At 52.9% G+C, this 25141-nt stretch overlaps 1 protein-coding gene across 4 annotated transcripts in view; it reads right to left on the bottom strand.

The window, feature by feature from the left end:
* The window catches only part of VDR (vitamin D receptor), a 55090-nt gene that overhangs the window by 18303 nt on the left and 11646 nt on the right, over positions 1 to 25141 (bottom strand). Inside the window, exons 2-5 of one of the 4 annotated variants that reach the window (XM_036866122.1) lie at positions 16344 to 16425; positions 16085 to 16209; positions 13279 to 13426; positions 2645 to 2775 (exon numbers count right to left, since the gene is read on the bottom strand). In XM_036866122.1, the coding sequence (XP_036722017.1) occupies positions 2645 to 2775; positions 13279 to 13426; positions 16085 to 16121 (316 nt within the window). In that variant the 5' untranslated portion in view covers positions 16122 to 16209; positions 16344 to 16425. Of the gene's footprint in view, positions 1 to 2644; positions 2776 to 13278; positions 13427 to 15482; positions 15584 to 16084; positions 16210 to 16343; positions 16426 to 25141 lie in introns of all 4 variants that reach the window. The other 3 variants (XM_036866121.1, XM_036866123.1, XM_036866124.1) reach the window with 3 other exon arrangements.

A 25141-nucleotide genomic window follows, 5' to 3' on the forward strand; every position in this document is an offset into this window, starting at 1 on the left:
CACCTCCCTGTCTCCACCAGAAAGGAGCCTGGGTTTGCAGCTCCCTTCAAAGGAAGCCCTGGGGTGTCCTGTGGTTTTACTAATGTTGACACTCAGTTGTCTCTAGGAGGCTAGGCCTTGGGGATGACAGCCAGCCTGGGTGATAAATAAGCAGCTCTCCTAGGGACCTGAGCTGGGGAGTTCCAGGCCCCCCAAAGCTTGGCTAACCTGAGGCAGGAAATAGAGCTCTTCCTGGAGGACCTTCCCTTTGGGGCAGTGGAAAGAATAAGCCTAGCGTTGGCCCAACATTTCTATTACAAATGGAGCTCTGGGGCCCAGACCCCAAAAGCGCAGCTCTACCAGCCCATCCCTAACTCAGCACAGCTCCCTGCACTAGCATGGCGAGAGTGGTGGGCACAGGGCTGCCCTGGGCATAGAGCAGGAGGGGGGCACGGGGCTCCGTCCGAGGGACTGAGGCTGAGATTGGGGTGACTGAGGCACAAAGCTGACCAGGGGCTGGGGGTGGGCATCCGCTTCTGGATTGCTGGCCCCCCACCACGTGGTGTTCCTGGGGTGGGAGCACCCTGAAACACTCAAGGCCTGTTCATCACGGTGGATGCAGTGCTGTCCACGGGGACCAGGAGTGATCTAGGAGGGGACAAAGAGTTGGATTCTAGTCCCAACACGCTTTCTGACTCCAATCCTGGTATTAATATTTTTGCCTTTCTGGGTCTCAGATGATTTCTAAGTGTCTTCCTGTTCTAAGCGGATGGAACATCTCTTTTCTCCTGAGACATAGGAGAGGCACTTCTGGGACATCAGTGAAGCTGACCCTGACCAGAACTCCTGTGGCAGAGCCTTACTGAATTTCAGGTGTAACTCTGGGCCATTCTTGGTTGGCTGGAGCCTTAGAACCATGGCCCCCTGCCCTGTGGAGGCTGTGTGCTCGGAGGGGGCAGGGGCAGTGGCAGGGGCAGGGGCGGCGCACGCTGCTTCCTGTTTACGTCCAGCCTAGCACCTTGAACAGAGCAGGCTGCACTAAGCCAACGTGTGAGAAGCTCCACGAGGCACCCAGGCCTTGAGCCTCCATGACTCCAGGATAAACAGGAGTTGGGCGGGGCAGGGGACCCGGGCTAGGAGTGATCAGCGTGCCCAGGCCTGCATGCTCCCATGGGGGCGAGGAGGAACGATGGCCTGGAAGCTTCTTCCAGGGCTGCTGGCGTTGGCTGGGGAGCTGGTATCAGGAGTGAGGGGCTGTGGCCCACCAGAAGGGACCCTGTCAAGGCCCGAGGAGGCCTCACTGGGGCTGCCACTTGGCCTCTGTTTCCCAAAAACACAGCATTTTTTCCCATCAAGGAAGAAATTTCCCATCCCCTCAGCCCTGTCCTATGGCTTTTTCCTTGTTCCAGACACATCTGCCCTGTACCTAACCTCTCCAACGTCCACCCCCCCGCCCCCCAGAATTGGCCCCATGGCCGAGAGGGCCTCCAGGGGTGGCTGTATCTGAATGTCCCTCCTGAGCCTCCTCAGGCCCATAGCTTAGCAGGGCACGGCCCCCATCCCAGGGCCTGGAAGGGATCAGGGTACAGTTCACAGACGGGGATAAGCAAAAGGCACAGAGCAGGGAATAGTGTGCAGAGGGCACCCATGACCAGGCCAGCCCAGTGCCCTTGCTTCCAGCCCAGGGAGGGCCTGGCCAGCCCTTCCCAGGGTCTACTGAATTCAATGGTTACTCTGGTTACCAAGTAACTGGCACTAGAGCTCAGATGCAAAGTCCAGGGGTTATTTTTAGTTTAGCTTAGTTTTGTTTTGTTTTGGCCACGCCACACAGCATGTGGGATCTTAGTTCCCGACCAAGGATCCAACCCGCGCCCCCTGCATTGGAAGCACGGAGTCTTAACCACTGGACCACCAGAGAAGTCCCCAAGGGTTGTTTTTAACAGTGGGTCAGAACATGTTAACCTGCCACATTGGTCCTCTTCTGCAATGCCAGTGCTGGACAGCAAGTCCTAGAGGGTCGCGCCTCTTTTTCAATCTGGATCTAGAGGGTCCTCCTGGAGTCTAGGGCTTCCCCTTACAGGATCTTTCCACCTAGTCCTGGACACCAGCCCTCGGCTCTGCTCACTGGGCCAGAGTGGCTGGAAGGCTAGGGCGGGGCAGAACCCCATGACAGCCAGGCGCTGAGTATTTCTCCTCCCCATCACTCCTGCCCCTCCCCACTCACAGCAGCCCTCTCTCCCAAAGTCCAAAGAACCCTGGGGTCCTTGAGCCTCATCCTTTCCCCGAAGGTCCTGGAAAGAGGCTGCTGTAAGAATGGCGATGACGTCTTAGAGGAAGAAAGACCTGGGGGGGCTCATGAAGGCAGTGCCCTGCCTGTCCCTCCTCACAGGCCTCGCACAGGAGGGGCCCTTCCTGGGCCTCGGGACACACACACACGGATCCTAAAAAGGCTGGCAGGACTCCTTGGGCCTTTGCCCTTGGAGTTCCAGCCGCCCTGCCTGATGCTGCTGGTCCCACTCATGCCCGGACTCCCGACTCAGGCCCCAAATACCGGCAGCTACGGAGGAAGGGCAAGAGGACATTGCTGGCCAAACCTGCGTAAACAGCATCCACCTTCCCCCTGACCCCGCCCTCGCCCCGCCCAGGCCCCGCCCCTGAAACTCACACTCCTTCATCATGCCGATGTCCACACAGCGCTTGAGCCGGCAGGCCTGGCAGTGGCGGCGGTTGTCCTTGGTGATGCGGCAGTCTCCATTGAAGGGACAGGTGAACAGTGCCTTCCGCTTCATGCTCCGTCTGCGGAGACAGCACAGACCCTCGTCTGGGTCACCTACTTCCCAGCCCCTTGGCCCTGCCTGTGGGAGAGTGGCCTGAGAGGGCTGTGATCAGGAGACCTGCCAATCCACCGCCCCCCACCCCGCCCCGGGTCTCTATGTCTCCCAAGGAGGATGACGGCCCAGCCCAATCATTTCCTATTCTGCCCCCATCATTGGTTTTACTTACCTTTACAGTGCTCTCCTCCTCCCTTTTTATTACACAGGAAATATGAGTGAATTAGCTAGCCAAAAAAATTTTTCATACTGAAATCTGCAGAGTTGCCCTCACTGCCTTTCGTGCCATCACGAGAGGCGATGAAGCTGGTCTCAGCTTTAAGTCTTCTAGAGTCAGAGATCTGTGACTAGAGCATCCCCGGTTCAGGGACAGACGTGTGCACAGGTGCACAGAGAAGGCAGAAAGGGCCCAAACCACAGCTTCAGACATCCAGACAACCTGCCCAGAAAGAGAAGCAGCTAGATGAGCAGGTGGGTGCCTTGAGGTCTGGCCTTGGCTTTCCGAAAGGTAGAGGAAGTTAAGAGTTCTGTAAGAACAGAAAACTACCGAAGAGCTCTTAGCTCTTAGCTGGCACACCCCGCTCCACCCCGCAGCCTATGTAAATTTGTGTGTGTGTGTGTGCACGTGTGCATGTGTGTGTGTGTGTGTGTGTGTGCGCACACAGGCACGCGTGCAAGCCCAAAGGCTCATTTTCCTAATTCCGGCTTTCTCCCCTGCTCCCAGCCACAGCACATGGGACGTTCATGAGGCTGCATAAAGGACCGCTCCCCAGACGCTTCTCAGCATCTGTATCCGAGAGGTTCCTCTCACTCTCCCCAGCCCCAGCAAGGGGAGGCCCCACTCTTTCTGCCCCAGGACAGGTGCCAGGATTTAGCTGGGGAAAGATGGTGGCAGAATCACTTTCTCTGCGAGCAGCAGCCTCTTCCAAGTAGCTGTGGAGATGCCCAAGCCTTAGAAGCCAAGGTCCAGGCTCAACCCTTTCCCTCTCCTGGAGATGAGCTACCGATACCGTCTTCTCCAGATGTCATAAACTAGTTATGTTTTTGGTGAAAAATGACTTATTGTTCACATTCACTAGAACACATACGGATTTAGGACAAACACGTTCATCAGTCGACATGGACATATGGGGACCAAACCAACTTGACCCACGGGAGAGGGAGAAGAGACTAGAGGAACAGAAAGTCATAGGTAGTCAGACTCTAAGACCCTTAGGGCACCCCTCATTTTATGGATAGGACCCCTGAGGTGAAGAGACTTACTCGAGGCGATTTAGCAAAGAGTTGAGGCTCCCAAGTTGGGACCTTAGGAATGTGAGGCTCAGCTTTTAGCTTCCTGGGTTGGACATACTGTTTCATACCCAGAAACTCAAGGAGCTCGATGAAGCTGAGCCCACAGGCGAACGGCTTCAGGCAGCTGGCCCTTGAGCACAGCTCAAGGCAAAGGACACCCAGTGGTCTGGGAAGCAGGTGCTGCTGGCTTTGGACCTCGGCCCTGGTACCCTCCCATCACAACCCTCATACCCAAGGGGTCACCAGCAGACTGGGCGATATGGGGAGGTGGAGGAGTGCTGGCTATTTGGGTCGTTTAGCCCCCAGTCCAGCCCACTGAAGGCCATGTCCTGCCCCTGCAGTGACTCCCCAGGGAGAGACTGTATTGCAGGCTCTTGCCTATGGAAACAGAAAGCCTTTCTCCTTGCGTTTCCATACATTTACCGCAGCTTCCCAGAGGGACAGAAGAACATGGAAGCACCTTGGTTAACCTGAAATGAGATACTGTCATCACCACAGGGCACATCGCTATGTTCCAGGACATGAGATTGGCTCCCCTTTTACTCCTTTCTCTCCTTCCCACTTGGTGGTTCTTGAGGCGCCACCTGTTACCACAAATGCTCAGGCCCCAGAATGCCCATAATTCTCCAAACCTACTCAAGGACCAGAAGTTTCTAATTAGAGCAAACTCTCATTTCCTTTTTTTTTTTTTTAACAACCAGGCATTTTGCCTGGGGGCTGAGCTGAGGGGCTTCTCTGTCCTCCTACCCACTGTCTTGTCTGGCTCAGAGGTCACCCTGTTCATTCTCTAGGGCCGCGGGCACCAAGAAGAACACACATCACGGCACCTCTAGACACATGAGCCAAAGCCTCTCACATCCCTGCGCTGGGGGCTGAGAGCTTCCCGAGGCCCCAGGAGGGAGGGGGCCCCAGCGTCCTTTCGAGGCCCGTCTCTCCTTCCTCAGACTCTACAGGGCCTGCCCCTGCCCCTCACCAGTGGGCACCTCCCCCAACTACACATTTGCTTGGAAAAAGATTTTGAAACTTCACTCTCTTTCTTTTATCTTTCTCATGTTGTAAATCTGAAGCCTAACCTAGGCTTCCACACACAGGAGAGTGGAAGATAGCTGCTCAGCCCAACTTGGCCTGACAGCAGCAGTGGACTCCAGAGAGGCTGGGGTAGGAGTCCAGAGGACGCAGGGCTGGGTTAAAAGAAAGTACTGGGGGAGGGGGACCAGTGTCCTTGCTTTCAACCTTATATTAGGAGTATGAAGCCCAACAGGATTGAGATTGAAAGAGGAGGAAGAGGACCAAGACCATGACAAGGAGGGAGGGAGGGAGAGAAAGGAGGTGGTGGAAGGGGGAGGGAAGGAGGGAGGGAAGGAGGGAGGGAGGGAGAGAAAGGAGGTGGTGGAAGGGGGAGGGAAGGAGGGAGGGAAGGAGGGAGGGAGAGAGAGAAAGGAGGTGGTGGAAGGGGGAGGGAAGGAGGGAGGGAAGGAGGGAGGGAGGGAGAGGGAGGGGGAGAGAGACAGAGAGGGAAGGAAGGAAGGAAGGAAAGGAGAAAGGGAGGGAGGGAGGGAGGAAGAAAGATGTTAAAAATTCTATTGGCCAGGCTCACAGCAGGGCTCAGACGGGGGGTAAGAATGCAGCCTGTGTTTTTCACCCGTTGCCACACCTTGTCCTGAAGCCCACCAACCTTGTACTGTGTCTGCACATTATTTGAGCAAAGCAGAAAGCAGCCTATAAACATATGGAGCTCTGAAGTCATTATTATGAAAGCATACAGTAAGCAGCTCTTCCGTGGCTCCTCGACAGACAGAATCAGAGGCAAGGGGCTGGCTCGTGGCTGGGGAGACGGAGGCTGCACCTCACGCACAAGGTCATCACGCTCTGGGCTGTGGGGTCGGCCTTTGGGGCGGGGAAAGCTCTCTCACCAACTCCAGCAGGCAGGCCCAGGCCCTTCCCGGAGCCTGGGTTCTGGAGCCAGCCTTTCTGGCTTGCCTGGCCCAGCATGGCTGTTTGGCAGGACACAGTTTCCCTGGTCTCTGAGGCCCAGTGCTTCCCCAGTCTCCCGCCTTCTAAGGGCACTTGCACACATGTGGTTGTCAGCTAGCCTCTGCCCACGAGGACTTAGGGCAGCCCGACTGGCCTGGCTCTGTGCTTTGTCCTGAAGATCCACGCCCTGCCCTGCCTTCCTCCTAACACTAATTGCCTGGGAGCTGGTTTGGTTTTGAGAAACAAGAGCCTTGGGTTTCCAAGGGAGCCCATTTCCTCAGCAGCGCTCTCAGCCTGGACCCTGTCATTCTCTGGATGGTTGGCAATTATACCCCAGCTCAGGAAGGGGGGGTAGGGGTGGTGCAACCAGGCTAAATATAGACGCAGTTTCTAGAAAGCCAGGGTGAGAAAGGACATTGACGGATTCTTGCACCAGAGACCAATTCATCAAAACATGAGACAAGCAGCTCACAAAAGCATCAAGCGCCTGGGGCCAGGGTCTCGGGCCTGGGACAGGAGGGTCCTTTTGCAGTAGGTAACCCCGACAGCAGAGACACACCTTGTAAAACCCCAAACTGGGGCCAAATACTAGCTCTGAGCTTTGCCTCCACTGCAGCTCTAGTGTCACAGAAATCCCAGAGCCCAGTCTGGATGCAGATGTCTTACAGAGCTCCTGATATGAAAGGCCTGCCTGTGTGGTCTGATAATGAGACCCACTGGGCACATTTGTGTGTGGTGACATCAAGGGGTTCTCAGCAGGTGGGTTAAAAAAGAAAAACCAACTTTAAGGGAAGGTATGTTAGCACTGGTAAAGAGCACAGGCCTCTTTTTTGGAGGGCCATTTGGCAATACAGGCATACATTGCAACATCGCAGGTTTGGTTCCAGACCACCGCAATAAAGCCAATATCGCAATAAAGTGTGTCACGCAAATTTTTGGTTTCCCAGTGCATATAAAAGCTATGTTTACACTATATTGTGATCTATTAAGTGTGTAGTAGCATTACATCTACAAAAACAATGAATACACTTTAATTAAAATATACTTTATCATTAAAAACTGTTAATTATCATCTGACAATGCAGGGTCGCCGCAAACCTTCAATTTATAAAAAACAGTGTCTGCAAAGTGCAATAAAACAAAGCACAATAAAATGAGGTATGCCTGTATCTACCAATATATAAAGTGCACAGAGCCTTTCACACAGTAAAGCCACTTCCAGGAATTCATCCTGTGGGTAGGGACCTGAGAATTGGGTTGAGAAGGAGACTTATTTTTCACTTATGTTCCCTTTTGAACTGTCTACATCTTTTTAAAAAAACCATTCACAGGCATTACTTAACCAGACAAAAAACAAAAACAAAAAACCCCACCCTTTATAGCTATTTTAAAAATTTAAATGAAACACAGACTTTGGTTAGATGGATCTGTTTGGGTTTAAACTCTAATGCACAACCTTGGGTTAAGTTACTTAATCTCCCCATGCCTCAGTTTCCACATCTGTAAAATGGAAACAACCCTACAGAGGGGGTTGCTGTAAGGATTAAAATAAAGGAAGCAGGACCTGGTACAAAGTAAGCACTAAATAAAGGGAAGGGAGAGAAGCTGGCAGGGAGGGGCAGTGGGAGGGAGTGCTGAAGGGTGGCTGAAGAAAGCAGTGAGAATCCTGGAAGCAGAGAGCACATCTCACACCAACACCTGGAGTGCCTGGTGTGGGGCTCTGCAGGCAGAGAAACTTGAAACGTACCGTTGCTTCATGTTTTGTTGCTCCTGATGTCTAGACCCACAGCCCTTGTGTCAGTTACAGCGACCAATGTCCAGTTTCTCTGAGCACCAACCAGGTCTCAGAGTCCTTGACTGACGTGAAGGTCTCTAGAGCCCCCGGACCAGCCCTTTCTTTCTCACACCTGATATTTAACTCCTGTTCGGGGACCTTTAATCAGAGACCCTTGCTGGCACATAAAGTCACACATGTTCCAGGTTCCATGATAGAGGAGAGGAAAGGACTGTCTGTTCTCAAAAACTCAGACACTACAAAGGGACAATGATAATGGGTACCACTTACTGAGAGCCTTCTCTGCCGGTACTTTACATATTCTCTCCAACGCTCTCAACAACCTATTAGGATAGGAATTATCCCTATTTTACAGGTGGTACAAAAAGGCAATGGAAAGTTAAATAATTTGCTTAATGTCACACAGCTATAAAGTATAAAAGCTGAGATTAGAATCAAGATCTGTTTGATTCCAAAGCCTCTGGTATTCTTACATAATATGGTCCTTATCATGAATCCACCATATCTCAATCCAAGCCAGAGCAGCCGTCAAAAGTATGCCCCCCAAAGTCCATGAGCAGGAAGCAGGGGCTGTTTGAAGGACTTCTGTAGGACAGAGAAGCCACTGGGATAGAGGCAGGATCTGAGATGGGCGGGTTGGAAGTAGGGGATAACATATGGCCATCCTCTCCACTGGCACCTCTACTGCCATCGCACGGAGAGGATTCCCAGCGTGTGTCTAGAGGGAATTCACACCAGTGAGCCCTGAGGAGAGTGCTGGCTTCCTAAGGAAATGAAACACTGACCAGAAAGAAATGTACCCTCTTCCTCATGTCCACGTAGCTGCCTTTCTTGACACCTCCAGTGGCGTTCCCTCTCCAACTATTCTGGCCTCCTCCCCACAAGCTTCCAAACATCACTCTTGGCTGATCCGTAGCTGACCCCCTCGTTCTCTTCCGTTCACATCTTTGAGCAGCTATGGAGAGAGGCCAGATGCCAAGCTGGCCTGGACAAAGTTCTCTCCAGCAACACCAACCTCTTGGTGACTCATTCACTTGTGCCCACAGAATGCCCCAAGTGGCCACTCCTCCCCTCTCTATTTACTCTACTGCCTTTAAGCACTTTGGGTCGCTGGACACCTGCCCCGTTGCTCTGCTCCCTTCACAGCACAGCTGCTGCAAATATTGTCAGGATGAACTTCCTGAAAGCCAGAACCCTCCTCATGTACCTGGATCCTCACCAGCCTGTGCCCCCCAAGGCCCGTCATTAACAAGGTCCCTGAGAACCTTGGGGCTCACAAACAAGAAGGCATTTCTCCACACCGTCTTTGTTGGCTTGGCGCTTGCTGCACATGTCAGCTTCACGGTGTCCTGATGAGGAGGAGGGAGACGACATACAGAGGCAAGCAGTGATCTGTTTCTCAACCTTGCCTTCCAAGTCCACCTCTTAAACATCGCCAGTATTCTTCATTCTCTTCATCAAAAGGGTCTTTCTGACTTTTCTTCTCTGTCCTTTACACCTTTCCCTTATATCAAAATCTGGACAAAGCCATTCATGACCAGAGATTCATCCACATCCACAGATCATCACTATATATATATATGTGTGTGTGTGTGTATATATACATGCTTTGTAGTGGGCTTACATATTTTCCTCCTATGGCTCTTGCTTGTGCTCTGGTTGTTAACCTATTACCAAGACATATAACCATCTAGAAACCTGCCCATGCCAACCTTTTATTCACACTGGAAATCTTTCTCTGAGGAAGTACATGTATTCTAGAGGAGCAAGAAGCAGAAACAACATGAAATAGCTTGCAGGAGGAATTGGCCGGCGATAGTCTCTAATTCCTGACCATGGGTCAATAGAACTGACCAACCCCCATAATCACACTTTGGTTTGATTATAAATCTTGGACCTGCTGGGATGACCAGAGCTCTAGCTTCTAGAGCGGTTTAGCTTGACTTAGAAGTCAATCAAACACTAAATGGTCAAATGGGCTTATACCCCAGGGCTTAGAAAATAGCCAGTGACTCAACACCAAAGTAATGCTCTTGCCTTGAGAACTGCTACTGTAGGGTTGAGTGAGCTCCTTGAGAGCAAGGACTTGTGTTATCTTTATGTTCTCAAGGATGTGGTACCCGACACAGAGAAGTACCTCCCACTGACAGAGGCCTTCCTTCCCAGGATCAGGATTTCACAAACAGACATAAGTGACAATGGAATTCTCGAACAACTATTTGAAATAGACTAAAGTGGAAGAGTATCAAACAGAATTTGGATGAAGCAAAGGAGGAGAAGTAGGGGAAGGGGGGGAAAGAAGAGAAGAAATTATATATAGACAGTCTATTCTTGTTATTCAAGGTAGTTATGTTCTATCAAGCAAATATTGAACCATCAGCAAATATTGAACCATCGCTCCTAAGAGAATACGGGTTAGGTTCCTGAGATCCTCTGGTCACAACGTTTTCATCAATCCATCAGTACATAACTTTGTTTCATGTGTGTTGTCTGTTTAAAGGCACCTCACTTAATACATACTGTTGATTCATTAACATTGAACTCACAGCCAACAGCACTATAGCCCACGTCTGAACAAAGCTTGTGTAACACGTCTTTTCTCTGTAAGGCAACTTGTGGCTTTCCTGTGCTTAGGAACACTTGACAGAATTTCAGCACCAGGCTTGGGTGCCATCTTGAACAGTGAAATCACCATCAGGTACAAAAATGCAAAAAGGGTGGCACTAAATAGACCAAGAAAAAGACACTTGTTTACAGCGTGAGAGCTGAAGCAGAGGCAGGACGTCTTGCGTGGCCTCAGCTGGGAACGTGTGCATCGGGAGACTCGAATTTTTCTCCACTCTGCGCGTGTCCACAAATGAGCACAAAAGTGCCGCAAGTATTGATTTGGGGATTACAAGTAAATTTTAGCAGGTAGTCAAATTTGCAGATACGGACTCCACAAACAACGAAGATCAACAGTGCGTGCACGCGTGTGTGCGTTTGGGTGTGTATTTATAAAACAAAATTCAAGCCAAACAACAGAGATGTTGGCTCTTCAGAAAGTGCAGCCTGGCTCAGTCATCAAGGCAGAGATAGTAACGATATAAGGGAGACCGAGGACAGGGTAACAAGATAAAAGCAGCCTGCTGCTGGTAATGCCAGGCCTTGCAGGCAGGGCATTGTGGCCAGCAGCCAGCAGCAGAACTCTGAGGCGTCTCAGAGAGAGGGGCTGAGGCTGGGTTACGATAGCACAATGTGCCCATGTGCAGCAAGCCACACTGTTGGTCCGTGGTGCCCTGGATGTGCAAACCTGCCGTCCCCGTCCATTTGGCATCTCCTGTCCTCCCTCCACCCGGATGCCTAATGGGTCTGTCCCAAGGATTCACCGCCTAGTGGTGTGTCTGAGGGCAGCAAGCCCAGGTGCACAGGGGTCGGAGCTACTCTAGTGAGGAACTCCCACATGTCATAATCCAATAAGCAGCCACCTAAGAGTCCCATCTCTCAGAGCAGAACCCCAGTGGGTGGTGACCTGGAAAGAGAGGGGATTTGGGGTGGGGTCCATGAATCAACCAAACAGCCCTGAGAGCAGTTGGAGACGTTTGGGTCACAGATTGACGAGATATGACCTTTGTCTGGGTCTCCATGTTCCCAGCTCCTAGTCCAATGCTCGGATCACAGATGCTCATTAAAATCTGGGAGGCAGTGTGTGAAAGCGAAAACAAAAGGAGGGTGGATGGCTGGAGAGACTTTGGTTTATTAGGGCAAGGTTCCACGAAGGACATCAGTATTGACCCATCAGGCTCAAATATGTATATATTTCTATTGTGCTTTGTTTCTCAAAACACCTTTGTATACGTTATTTCATTAATCCTCAGTTTATTCTATATACTAGAGGGGTCGGGTATTTACACACCCATGTGGTTAGTTGGGGTAACTGAAACATAGAGAAGTCAAGAGATTTGAGCAAAGACAGACAATTAATTAACGGCACAGTAGCACTATAGCCCACACATTTCTGCCTGGTTTTAAGATGCGAAGCAGGCCCTGATGCGAGCACCCAGACTCCTTCTCCATTTCCACTCTGAAGGCAGCTCCCCCTTCCCCAGGCCCTGGCAGCAAAGGGTCCAGGTGGCACCTGGGACACAAGGCCTGGGCTCGGGAAGGCCCACCCTGCAGAAAGCACGGGCTTCAGGCCAGAGGAACAAGAGACGTGGCAACAGGACCTGGAACCAGCGACGCTGCCGGTCTGGTTCCCGAGATGCGGAGCAGCCTGCCGGGAAGCTGAGTAGGCAACAAGTGCCAGGCCGCACAGGCAGTTAGCACCCACAGAAACCCTGCCCGCGGCCCAGCGGTTGCTCGAGGCAGTGAAACTGCAGGCCTGCCAGCTCCCGAGACAGAGGGCAGGTGAGTCGGGAGCCTGTATATATAGAGCCCAGGGGTCCCCGAGCTGGAGGGGAGCACCCCAGACATCCTGAGGCCTCTGATTCACTCTGCCCTCAATGCCCGTTCAGGGAAATAGGAGTCCTTGTTCTGGACTTGACTGACTCTTTCCTCTCTTTGATGGCTAAAGCCTTGCCCTTAGTTTTACTCACCTCCAACAAGACTATTATACAGAAGCTCGTTTTTGGTCACCTTCTTGCAGGCTTCTCTCTCCCTCTCTCTCTCTCTCTCTCCAAAATATGCCAAATGCTAATTTCTCATGGTTCACAATCCCATCCTGCAATTCATCACTTCCCTATGCTCCCTCCCTGGTTCTGGATGGGAACAGCCTTTGTCTAGCCTGTCTAGTACTTTCCCATACTGTTGGCGCTGGTAGTGCTGGGCTCGCATGAGAAGAGAGGAAGCTGCTCATAGAGGAACTGGCCCTGACCAAACAGGAACGCCTGCGCTTCCTGGGCATTCTGAGGTTGGCTTTCCAACCCGGGACAAGCAAGCCGTGGATGTAGATCTGGGCACAGATCAACCATGGAGGTCCAGCCAGGGATGCAGTTTCCCTTGTTCCAGGGAATGGTTTGATTTGGATGGGGCGGTGGGGGGGAGAGGGCAAGCTCTGAGGCCAAGTTCTTGGGCCTCCCCGAGGCCATGCCGGTCTCTTGGATTAGGAAGCTGTGATCATCAACTGGTAGGAGGTTTGCTCTGGGAGGACAGACACGTGGGTCGGTGCAGGGGGCTGCAGGTCAAGGGGTAATGGAAGGATGGGGACCTACATGCCACCTCAGGAAAGCAGTTTCTGAGGGGGTCAGAGGATGAGCTGGAGCTGAGGGCAGAGGAGGAAGAAGATCGCCTCGAGACCCTATCGCCCCCCGGGGGCTGTGAGAGCTGGCGTGTGCCCGGGCCTGGTAGGGAAGGAGACACAGAAAACGCAGGGTCTCTTCCTGGGAAACCCCGTTCCTCTCCTCCCCCTCGCCCTTGGGGAGGATTTACCTGAAGAAGCCTTTGCAGCCTTCGCAGGTCATAGCGTTGAAATGGAAGCCGGTGGCTCGGTCTCCGCACACACCGCAGATCCGGGGCACGTGCCGGTCCAAGTCGCCGGGGTCAGGTAAGGAAGCGCCGGCTGCCATCGCCTCCATCCCTGCGAGGACAGCGGGCAGGGGTGAGACAGTGCCAGGGCTGGCTGGCGGCCCTTCCGCCAGGAGCTCAGCAAAGCTGGGCAGCTTCCCGGGGCCCAGGCCGGAGCAGGATTCTTCGGTGCCCTCCCTTCGTGGCTCTCGGTCCCCAGCTCACCCTCCTGACACTCTGCTGGCCACAAGCAGAAGGAGGGCTCCTAACCCAGTTCGGAGCAAATCTGTGGCGGGGGTGGGGGGTGGGCGCTGCAGTGATGCTCACGGCGTGGCCTGGAACTGAGGTGCCAGGGAAGAGAGGCTGCGCCTGCTGCCTATGGGCTGGGCTACTTTGCGTGAGATGTTCAGCCTCTCTGCACCCCACTGTCCTCATCTGAAGCATGTGTTTTTCTTCACCGGGTGTGAGGAAGGATTATGCGAATGAACATACGCCCACCCCTGGCCTCAGCTCCACCTCAGCAGTGGACCCGCCGCAGGTCAGAGGCCTCTCTTGCCCAGTGTCCCCTCCAGGAGGGACGAGGGTCCTCCAACAGCCTCCAACGCAGAGGGAAACCCTCGGCCCCTCTTTCCTTCAGGGCGAGGGGAAGAGGATGGATTACATGCCCAAATCAGACCCTGTCGTGCCAGCTCCTCGCCGCCCTCCTGCTCAGGATGGACAGGATTTGTGCCCCTGCGGTCCTGGTACCAAATTCATCAGTCTTTTTCTCTCTCTTTTTTTTCAATATAAATTCAACACATCGTTCTGAACGTCCTTCTGAGTAATGTGAGTCATATACAGTGAACTAATTTTGTTTTCAGAGATGGCTTTTATAAATAGGCATTATCTAGAGACGGAGTTCACACTTGAAGAAAGGGGGGAAAGAGATAGAGGGAACAAAATATATAGCTTTGGGAGATCCTTCTCAGGAAGCTGCTGACAGGTCTTCCCTTGGGCAAACTGGGGCCTTGGCTTCACCTGCTGCCTCTGGTCCCCACTGCTGGCAGCTCAGAGCTGCTTCTGGGGTCCCTCCTGCCTCCCTGAAATGGTTTCAGACCCTGCTGCCTCCCAGTTTTATCTGAGTCCTCACATGGGTTGCTACAGGTTTAAGTGCCTTGGCTCCAGGGCAGGAGGGTCCCTCAGGACAGAAGAAGAACAAGAGAGAAAGCCAGTGGTGAGGGGACAAGCACCCTACCCCCTCCTACCCTGGTGCCACGTCCTCCCACTGAGGTGAGAGAGGTAACTTCCGGGGGCCCTTGGGAAGCTCCAAGCTTCTTTCTTTCCAATGGCTAGGCTCTCAATCTGAGCTGAGGTTTGACACATCAATGCCTGGTAGGGTCTTATTTCAGTCCATCTTCATCTCACCGCAATGAGGCAAGTACTATTATTATCACTTGTTATACAAATGAGGCCCAGAGAAGCCCAAACATTGAGGTTTTCTAGCAACTATAATTACGAAGTGCACAAAACAAATACTTAATTTTGCAAAAAGCAAAATCTCACCAAGAGCTTCAAGCCAAACAAAGGAAGCTGGACAGATAAGGACAGGTATTGTCAGTCCTGCAGGGACAGAGGGGCCCTGATCACAGGCAGATGTATTGGATCCCCTAACTTTCTCTTTCAGCTCTTCTTTTCCTGGGAACTTTAAAGTAATAATAGTGACCCTGTTGCCCATCCCTATCACAGCTAGGTTGATACTTGTTAAACAATAATGTTTATATGTATACACATGCAGAGACAGAGAGAGAAACACTTAAAAAAAAAAGGAACACAGGAATGATTAACAGAAACTTTTGGGGGAGTAAGATTGGGGAGGGCATACAGAGGCATTATGCAGCAGCCACATTCCATTTCTCTGAGTGGTAGGTATACAGTGTCTTATTACTACTACTAAAACACTATTTTCCGTTTTATATGCTCATCTGCATACATAAAACACTTCATAACTGTAAAACAACTAAAAATAAAAGAGAGTGCCTTTGGCATTGTCAACACTGTCCTTATAGCCCATATTAAGTCCAGGCTGACTCCAGGCTCCTGGAGTGTCACCCACATCCCAGAAGTGGGCAGGGATCCCAGAGGCCCAGTACCATTGTGGGGCAAGAAGAGAAACTGTCTAGGATGCTTGCGGCTTGACCCCAGGTCAGCTGAGATGATGCAATTCCCAGTCATCGTGATGTTGCTACAGAGTCTGTGTCATCCAGCGACCAAACATCCGGTGGGTTTGGTGGAAAAAGGAGAAATTAAATGTGAGGGTGGAAGGAAATCATTCAGATCAGTCCAACAAGTATTCAGCATCATCTGGGCCCACTGGAGATGTGATGATGCAAGGGAATTGAAAAAACACGACACCACAGCTGGGCAACTGTGCCTTCCTGCAACAGAGTGATGGCAGGAAGGCTCCTGGCCCGGGGGTGGGACCCCAGGCACTGGGTTAGGCCTGACAGAAGGCTGGACCCGGCAGCCAGGGGCCCAGAGTGAACAGGACAATTTCAGGTGAGCTGAGAGACAACTCAGCCCTGCTTGGGGTTATGCGCTGCTACCAAGAAGCCAGGGCCCAGGACCAGAGTCCAGAGGTGGAGAAGAGTCCCAGGCACATATGGCCTGAGAGCTGGCAGTGCCAGGAGTGACAGGCAGAGACCGTGGAGGGCAGGAAAGAGAAAGGAGTTGGGAGCTGGATAGGAAACCTCACCATGCTGGATGGCCCCCTGGGGCCCTGGCCTGGGCATCTGCAAGCCCGTCCCTCTGAGGCCTCAGCCCGATCAGCCTGGCTCCAGGTCTCGGCCGCGGGCCGCTGAGGACTCTGCTGACACAGGACTGGACCGACCCACGTTTGCCAAGGGCAAGGGAGTATCTCCTCTTCCCCCTGCCCACCGCCTTCCCATGCCCGCCTCCCCTCGCCCCCGGATAACAGAGAGCCAGGAGGTTGTGGCTGAGGAGGAAACACCCACCTGAAGGAGCAGGAGGGAAGGGAAGTCGAGCGCAGAGGTGCCCTTCTGTGAGGGCTCGCAGACGCTTCCAACCAAAAGGACTCTGAAATGAAAAGGGGGAAGCGCTTTACAGCTCAGCGCTGACCTCACCGCCAGAGAGCTCGTCAAGCCGAATGAGAGGCTCTTTCCAGGGGCTTTAGTCCCCAGATCAGGGACTGAAAACTTGACGGAAGTGATCTGTTGGGGGCAGACATGTGGCGTCATCACTGGCAGGACTGAAGGGGCAGGAGCACAGCCGGCAGCCAGGAGCAGCCCTTGCTGGAGGCCGGGGGCAGCAAGAGCAGCGGGAAGGGGTGGGGGGGGGCCGCCAGCACATGGGCAAACGGAAAGAGCTGCAGAGAGTGTTGGGAGGGAGGAAGGGCTTCTTCCAAGGGAGCTCGACTGCTCCCACGGCCCCACCCCCAGGTTTTAGGGATGTTCGGAAAGGCAGAGCCAGAGGGGGGCCTGGCAGGCTGCTGAGGGCAGGAAGGAGACCGGTGCCCGGGCGATGGCAGAGGCCACCCGGGAGCTGGGAATGGTGCAGGTTAGCCCTGGCCTCTTGGGATAGCTTCAAAGACAGGTGTGTGGGATCCGCTGTCTGCGGAGACTGGGTGTAGGCGGAGCAGGTGCTGCAGGGGTTAAATACAGCAACGCACTGCTTTCAAACAGGATGTTTTCTGCCACTTTTAGCTCTTCCCCAGACATGCTCAACACCTCCGGCCTCGGCGAAGGCTGAAGGTGGGCTGACTCCAGTGTCCAGACTCTGGGTCTTGGTGGCGTGATGGGTCACCAAGGTGGGGCTGGTGGAATTTCACCCTTCCCACTTCCACCCACGCTCAGTGCTACTTGCCCACCCAGACAGACAAACACACACACACTTCCTCCCTTCGCTGACGCCAATAGGAAGTGGCTGGGGAGATAATAGACATGCAGGTGCCTGACCCCGAACCCTGGCAAAGGCCTTTCAGGCAAACCCCATATGGGGGAGGTTCAGACCCCCAGCTTTTGTTTCACCGCCTCCTAGTGGCCCGACTAGCCAGAGAAGGGGAGAGCCCAAGGGGCATCCAAGATCTGGGCCCAGTCCTAAGACTGCCAGCCCACTGACCGGTCTACCACCCCCTCAGGCACTGCCCATCCCCAAGGAACAAGTGAGGAAAGTGTCAGTGGACCCTACTGAGGTAACGTGAACATGGCTGGCCCACTCCCAAGGACCGTGGCTGGAGGAGGGGTACCTGCACGTACAGACATGTGGCCACTTCCTCCAAGCCAGGCTCTCCTCTGCTCCCTCTGCTTGTATCGCCCAAGGCCCCCCAGCCAACCGGGCTCTTCTAGATTCTACCCCATGGCCTTAGCAATTTCCCAGACTCCCTGCTTGCTCCTCAGGAAGGCTGAGGTTAAGGACCAAGTGGGTACAGAAAGGACCACTGCTTTCCTGCTCTCAGCCCCTAAGATATTTAGAGGTCAGACCTGAGATCCAGGTAGCCTACCATCCCTGAGCTTAAAGAGAAAGTGTTTGAGTATCTACTATGTGCCACCCGGGATCTCATGTAACCTCCGAACAGTCCTGTGAGATGAGAAGCAATCTCATTTTACAGATGGCAAAACCAAACTCCAGGTAGGGCACTTTGAGAGACTTGCCCAGGGTCCCACGGCCAGGCCAGTGGGGGTGCCAGGGACCAAACAAGGACAGGCTGGCTGCCTGCAATGGCCAAGGGCTGCCCTTGCCTCCTGCCAACTCAACACGTCCCAGCGATAATCACCAGCACAGGCGCTAATATTCACGCCGGGCCCTGCTTCAAGTTCCTCCTGTACCCTCACTCATTTAATCCTCACAACAACCTCGCAGGCGGGTACTGTTATTACCCCTATTTTAGGCATGGGGAAACTGAGGCACAGAGATGATTGCCTTTGGAGTCCAGATCTGAACCGAGGTAGCTGAGCCCCGAGTCCCTGCTCTACTTTTCCTAAGGAAGATAACTCAGTCATTTCTTCACCCTGTGCCCTGGACACCCTTCACTTCCACTAAGTCAGGGAGGAGCAGACAGGGCAATCCCCAGGTCATGACAGAAGAACGTCGTGGCACTTTTCCTTCCAAGGCTCCCAAATCAGCCAGGATCTCTCTTCTGCCAGCCAACCCCTCTTACCTGGGAAAACCCCATTCAAAAGATGGGCCTCTCCTCCCCATGCAACTTTGCACTACTGGGTGGTCCTTTTAGGAAAGATTGTCCTAGATTTAGCCTGTAGGTCCAAGTGCATGGAACGTGGGGTAAGGACACAGGGCGAAAAAAAAACAAGTGGAAAAAGCCCCAGCTTAATACCACCCCCTTTGCCACGTCATACACCCCCCACCCCCAATTCATGTTCTGAGTATAAGAGCATCCCACTGCCTTTGCTGGGGCTGTCCCCAGAGCCACCCCCTCCTGCCCTGCTTTAGAAATACCCAAACCCTTAGTATTGAGCCTTGGAGAAGCAGAGGGGTAGTAGCTCAGCTCTGCAGAAAGCCCCTGGCTTCCATTCCTCCAAGGTCAGCATCCCACATCAAAACCCCTCCCTGAGCCTGACCCCAGGCCTGACCTTGCTTTAGCAAGAAATGAGGAGATAATGTGTTTCCTTCCAGTCATCGAAGCCACAACCACTGCCTCTCCCACACGTCTGCCCGTCAGCTCACACAACAGACACCCCATCTTCCAGTGGTTTCTGCTGAATGGGCATCCCCGGGCAGAGTCTCACCTAGGACAGTCTTGTAGGGTGGGAACCGCAGGGTGTCCTGGGGAGACCCCCGGCAAGACAAGGATCGAAGTGTGCTACAGGGCTCGGTTTAACTCTGCTGCATTCACTAGACCCTCTTCGGAGTCCTGAGGGCAGTAAAGCTGTGACTCTAGGAGGACCAAGCGGCAGACAGAGGTCTGACTTCTAAGGTCTTTTCTAGCTCTGAAAGTATGCAACTCCAAGGCTGAATTCCCATCATGATGAGGCCTTAAGACCATTCAGGAAGTGAAATTCCTTCACTGAGTGCTCTCCCCAACCTTCCCAGTAACAGGTGAGGCCCACTCACCCTCAGATGCTAAGGGGCAGGAAAGGCGGGAGTGATGTGGCCCCTTTGGGTCCTATGGGGACTGGGAGCCCAGGAGAGGGGTTTCCCTCAGCAGGGTTGGGACTGGACTGATCAAAACGTGCTTTCTAATTGCTGACATTAGCTCAAAGCTCCCTCTCCTTCTAGAAAGAAATGCAAAGCTAAGTGATTTCCCAGCAGAGGGGGAGAAAATTCCTCTTTTTCCTAAAATTGGCGCACATGGAATCAACCACACGCTGGGCTCTCTCTGGAGCGGATGGGCCTGTGCACACGCCAGCCACAAGTGCACATGTGCTTATGCGTGCACGCCCTTTTCTTGTTGCATCATCCTTGCAACTCTGCCCATAGAGTGCTGAACGCTGTATGACCTACCCAACTTCTTACTTGCTGTCTCTTTATTCTAGTATAACTTAGGCACAGCAGTATCATGGCCAGTTGAGGTGATGCCTTTTCTTCCTTCTCCACCATCCCCAACATAAGCCCATATTCTTTCTCCAGAAAAGTCTCAGCATTGCTTCCCAGAAGAAGCTGAGGGGGGATAGAGTGGAAATGAGGGCAAGGAAAGAGGAAAGTGTACTGTAGAGTTAGAACTTGGCCCAATTCTTTCTTCCCCCACTGTCTCCCCAGTTCCTCGACACACACACACACATATTTTAAACGTGGCTGAGAACACTTGGAAATTATTTTCCAAAGACTACAATTTCCAAAGGAAAACCCAGTGGATACCAGCCATCTCAGAATATCTCAAGATTGGAAGGAAACTCAACACCACCTACTCCAACCATCTTAAATCGCTTCTATAATATTCTAGCCAGTTTTCTAGCCTGGACTTAAATATCTTTTCTGTTGGAGAACTATCTCCCATGGTAATCCATACTCTTTGGATGGCTCTATGCTTAGAAAGTTCTTCATTATGCACAGATGAAATAGCCCCCACAGTTTTCAACCACTGGTCCCAGACCAGGTCTCCGCAGCCATCTAAGATGAATCTACTAGGCCATTCCCACAGTGTCTCTGGAGGAGGGGTTGGTAGGGCCACCATGTGGTACTACCACACACATTAGAAAAAGAAGCACACTTCTCATCTGCTGGGAAATTGTCATGAAAAGATAGAAAAAAATCTACAAAGTTTGTGATGCGAGTGAGGTTTCAGGGGAGAAACACAGGAAGCTAGCCTGGCTACAGTTAATTTTGATTTAGACCTCATGAATGTCCCAGGTACGATCATGATTCCCACAAGGGCAGTGAATAAGGTGGTGAGTGCAGACAGCATCTGCCTCCTTGACTTCACCTGGAGAGAAGTTTCCAGCCCACGAAAAGGGCACTGTGGAAGAGTGTGAGTAGCTGCATAAGTTCTGCCAAGCCAGCCTGCCGCCTCTGTCTTAGGCTCAGTCGTTTCCAGGGGAGGCTGGCCCCCAGCACTGCAGCTCTAAGAACACGCCTGAGGTGGACCAAACTGTTTAACGACTGACTGAAGGATGGGAAATTAAGTGGCTGATGATCCAGCAGTTTCAGGAATAACTTTACCCCTGAAGGCGCTTCTGAATTAACTTTTTGGGGAATATACCTCGCCTTTGAGAACCTGGTAAAGGTCATGAACTGACACCCCATACGGTGTCACGGGTTAGCAGGTCACTCCAGAGAAGCCATGCTACAGACTCCCACTCGACTGGCCATTCATCAAGGCTCTTTCTTAGCAGATGGTCCTGTCACTCTTGGGAGCACTGGTAGCTTCTTGGAGCTGAGCAGAACCCAGAGGCAGGAACCCACGAAGCTCTAGGCAGTGGGACAGGAGATACGTAGCTTACTTAGATATATTTCCACTTCTTATCAACAACAATTATTCCTGCAAGCTGCCTTTTTCCAGTGGAAACTCAGCCCTCGGCTTTGTCAACAAGATTTCTGAGTTGATTACTGTTCTCCAGGTAACAGGCAGGCCATGCCCTGTCCCTGCCGGAAAGCGTGGGCAGCGACAGTGGCCGGTGAAGCATAGGGAACCAGCCCATTCATAGCTGCAGCCCGATCTCTCTCGTTTTACAGCAGAAGAAACTGAGGCCACCAGAGGGGAAGCGAGTTGTCAAAGGCCACACAAGGAGGGAGGATGCTTCTCCAACCCCACCCTGGCCAGGTCCCAAGACCTCTCATCACCAGCCCGAGCAGCTTCCCAGGGGAACAGAGTGAGGTGGGAGAGAAACAGGCCACGGAAGGGGGCATGAATTTCATTCTTCAGAGGAGGGGAGTTGTGGAGAGGCCACGAGGAGGCCCTGAGGCAGACTGCAGTGAGACCACCCACCACTGACTCCGTCCTTACAAGCAATACAGAAAAACAAAGTGGTGGGTGAGGGGTACCCACTCGCTCCTGCCTGACCATCTCAGCTCCCACATCCGGCTTCTCTGGCCTGAAGAAATGGATGAGGACTCAAAACAGTCAGAGACTATTTTAGAGGGAGGCAGGATACACCTGGCCTGGGTGTATCTCGCTCTTCTGGGTGGCTTTCCTGGGATACCAGGGTGGGAGTACTTCCCTGGGGCATCTGCCACAGGTGGAAGTTGATGGGACAACGAGGCTCTTTGTCCAGTGACTTGGAGACCAAGGAGTAGAAACTGAGGCAGCCCAAAGGGAGAGCACCAAGAATACAGGGAGAGCAGATCTAGCCCTCCTCTGGGAACACCTGAACCCCTGGGATTGCTGGTGCAACTAATGATTAAATGAGATTTTCCTTGATTTTCTAAAAAAAAAAAAAATGGCCCCAGGACAACAGGAGAGAGCTGCTTCTTTCTCCCAAGTGATTCCCAAGGCCAGTTTTTAGTGCCCCATGACCCTCTACCCAGCTTAAGCATCTTTCTGACTGCTGGTCCCCAGCCCAAGTTCATGTAGGCCCAAGTTCACCCCTGCTGGGGCAAACGGTTTTTAGGTCCACCCCTTCCAGCCCACCACCCTGGCCAGCCTTCTCTTCCTCATTTTCCTTCTGGGATCAATGCAATCTCTGAATCCCTCAGACTCTTCCTGGACTGTGGGAAAGGTAGTACCTAAGTCCCAGGTCCTGCCAGCTCCAAGCGGGATATTTGGGATCCTAGGCATCAGGTCCCTTGCTCACCTCCACAATCACCTTGGTCAGCCTGACACCCTTGGCTACCTGACTACTGTCCAGCTTCCCCCAGAACCCATCCCTGTGTCCTCATCTACAAATAGGGACATGAGAGTGCCCAGGTCACAGGCGGTCACGGGGACCAAGATCTCTGCGCAGCACTCAGCACAGGGCCCGGCACACTGGAGCTTTATATGTTTGCTCTCATTATTAGAGCGCTGACTGTTGTTAGTACATTTGTGGAGAGTTCAGGGCCCAGAGAGGTGCCGTGGAGGCCAGGAAGCCTGTTCTCCATCCCAGTGGCTCCAGCCCAAACAAACATTGCCCAGAGAGCCACATATCTGCTGAACTGGGAAAAAACGGACTACCCCACCCATTGGCTGTGACTCCTAAAACTCTGGCTGCTCGGGGTGGGGAGAATGGATTGTTCTAATCTCTCCCTGACGAGCGGAGAAGCTGAGCTACGCATCTGGACTTTTCCTCCACAAGGAAGATGAGGCCGTGGCCCCCAAGGTGCCACCGATTGCTCACCGCTTCTGCTCATAGCGCGTCCTTTCCCTCTCTCACCCCGTGAGCCTCTTTCCTACCTCCTCCGGCATCCAGGGCTTATCGGGCATCTGTTCTCCCCTTAGTGGGACCCTGCTCAGCAGCCCGGGGGCGCCCCCTGTCGGTTATCAGGGCAGCGGCACTTCCTCGCCCCACTCACGGCCACCACAGCAGGCAGCGGAAGGCAGAGTGATGGGAAAGGCTGGCCGAGGCCAGGGGGCCGGAGCCGGGGGGGGGGGGGGGGGGCAGTAAGGGCTGCAGCCACCCTGGCAGCGGGGTGGCCCTGTCGTGGCCCCTAACCTAAGCAGTGGGCTGGCTCTGGCTCAGTGGGCTGCCGCCGGCTCTTGGCAGCCCTGGAAAGCCATTCGCTTAACCTCGGATAGATTCTGAGGCCTGTGTCAGAATCCATGAGGGATCCCAGGGTCCTCTGAGATGGGTGGGGCTGGGGTAACTCTCTACCAGACAGCTCCAGTCCCATAAGGGGCTGATTTACCCAAAGGCATCCTGTCTCTCTTCTGCATTATTAGCGAAGAGGTGAACACTTCTCACGTATTCATGAGGCTTCTCAGGAAGAGGCCAAGTGGGGAGGTTCCCATTTACTTTAGAGGGCAGCAGCAGACACCCCCAAGCTGCTCCTCAGTTCCTGTGTAGAATGATTTCCCCAATAGGGCTTTTCCAGAGCTTCTGTTTGGTCAGAATTCCAGCCATCCTGCTGTGCTGCATAGATTTCTTCTTGGGGACCATACTGGAGGGCCAAGGAGGCCACAGTGTTTCTTCTTGGCCTCACACTCTGCTGGGTATTGGTTCTGGCCTCTGATGCCTTATCTATGATGGTGACCCCTGCCTGGTTTTAAGCACTGACTATGTGGCATGCTGTATACTAGGACTCAGAGACACCATGGTGAGCTGCCCAGAGACCCGGCCCTCATGAAGCTTACAGTCTACTGAGGGAGACAAACAGGAATCTCCAACTCAGATCCGCACTGCAATACAGATAGGCACAGGTGTGATGGGAGCACGTGGGAGAGCACCTGGCCTGGTCTTGGAGAGGGAGAGAGGCTCTTTAGAGGACGTCACTTCTCTGCCTCTCAACTGAGACAGAAAAGACCATTGTTTAACATGGCAGTGGTGAGAAGGGTAAAGAGGGGTCCGGGCAGGTGATACCATGTGAGCAAAGGCTATGGAAAGAGGAGCAAAGGCAAAAGGGAAAGAGCATTTTGGAGGCGGAGAAACTAGCTCCATATGGCTGGAGAGAGAGAGGGGACATAAGAAAGAAATAAACCAACTGACCACACTCATTTCAGTCGGAAGTAAATTCCATTCTTTCCTCTACCGAGCGTACTTCTTCTCGTAAACACACTGAGTCTTGAATACCAGGAATTTTAAATTACTGCAATGATATTTTGCAACCAAAGACTTTCAGACTCCATTCAGCTTCCCATTCCAACCGGAATTGACCTTGAGCTTTGTGAAGGAAGTAAAAATGGGCCTCCTTCCCGACTGCTCAAGGAGAAAGGGCCCCCCAGGTCAGAAAGGCAGTGGGCCTCTTCTACCACCCTGGTGCACACCCCTTGTTCTCCTTTGAGGGGGGGGGATGCTTTACCCTGGGATTATTCCATCAGTAACAGAGCTGGAATGGAGAGGTAGAGGAGAGAATTCTGGAAAATCCTGCGCAGCTAAATAGGAAAACATACTTTTTGTGAGAGAAAACCCAAAGAAAGAACAAAAGGTTCAACAAGGGCAGATGGAAGTTGTGAACAATTCAGTGGCACATCACCAGTCAATCCTTATTTGACGCATCAATCTGTCCAGGGTGGCCAGATGCGGTTGCCGGGGACAGAGAGAGCTGCCTTACCACAGAACCCACCGGTCCCCACATTTGCGTCCACCAGCACGCTTGGCTCACTCCTCTCTCTCAGTCAACAAGGTCACTTCCCTGTTGCCAGGAATCCCTCTAAGGGCACCAGCCACACACACACGATGGTCACAAACAACTTGCGCCATGGACATGTGTGGGAAGTCCCCTGCATGCGTGGGCACACGCCAGCCCCTACCCTGGGTCCAGATGTCCA

The sequence above is a fragment of the Balaenoptera musculus genome, chromosome 10 (genome assembly GCF_009873245.2).
Source record: "Balaenoptera musculus isolate JJ_BM4_2016_0621 chromosome 10, mBalMus1.pri.v3, whole genome shotgun sequence".
NCBI classification, from domain to species: Eukaryota; Metazoa; Chordata; class Mammalia; order Artiodactyla; family Balaenopteridae; genus Balaenoptera; species Balaenoptera musculus.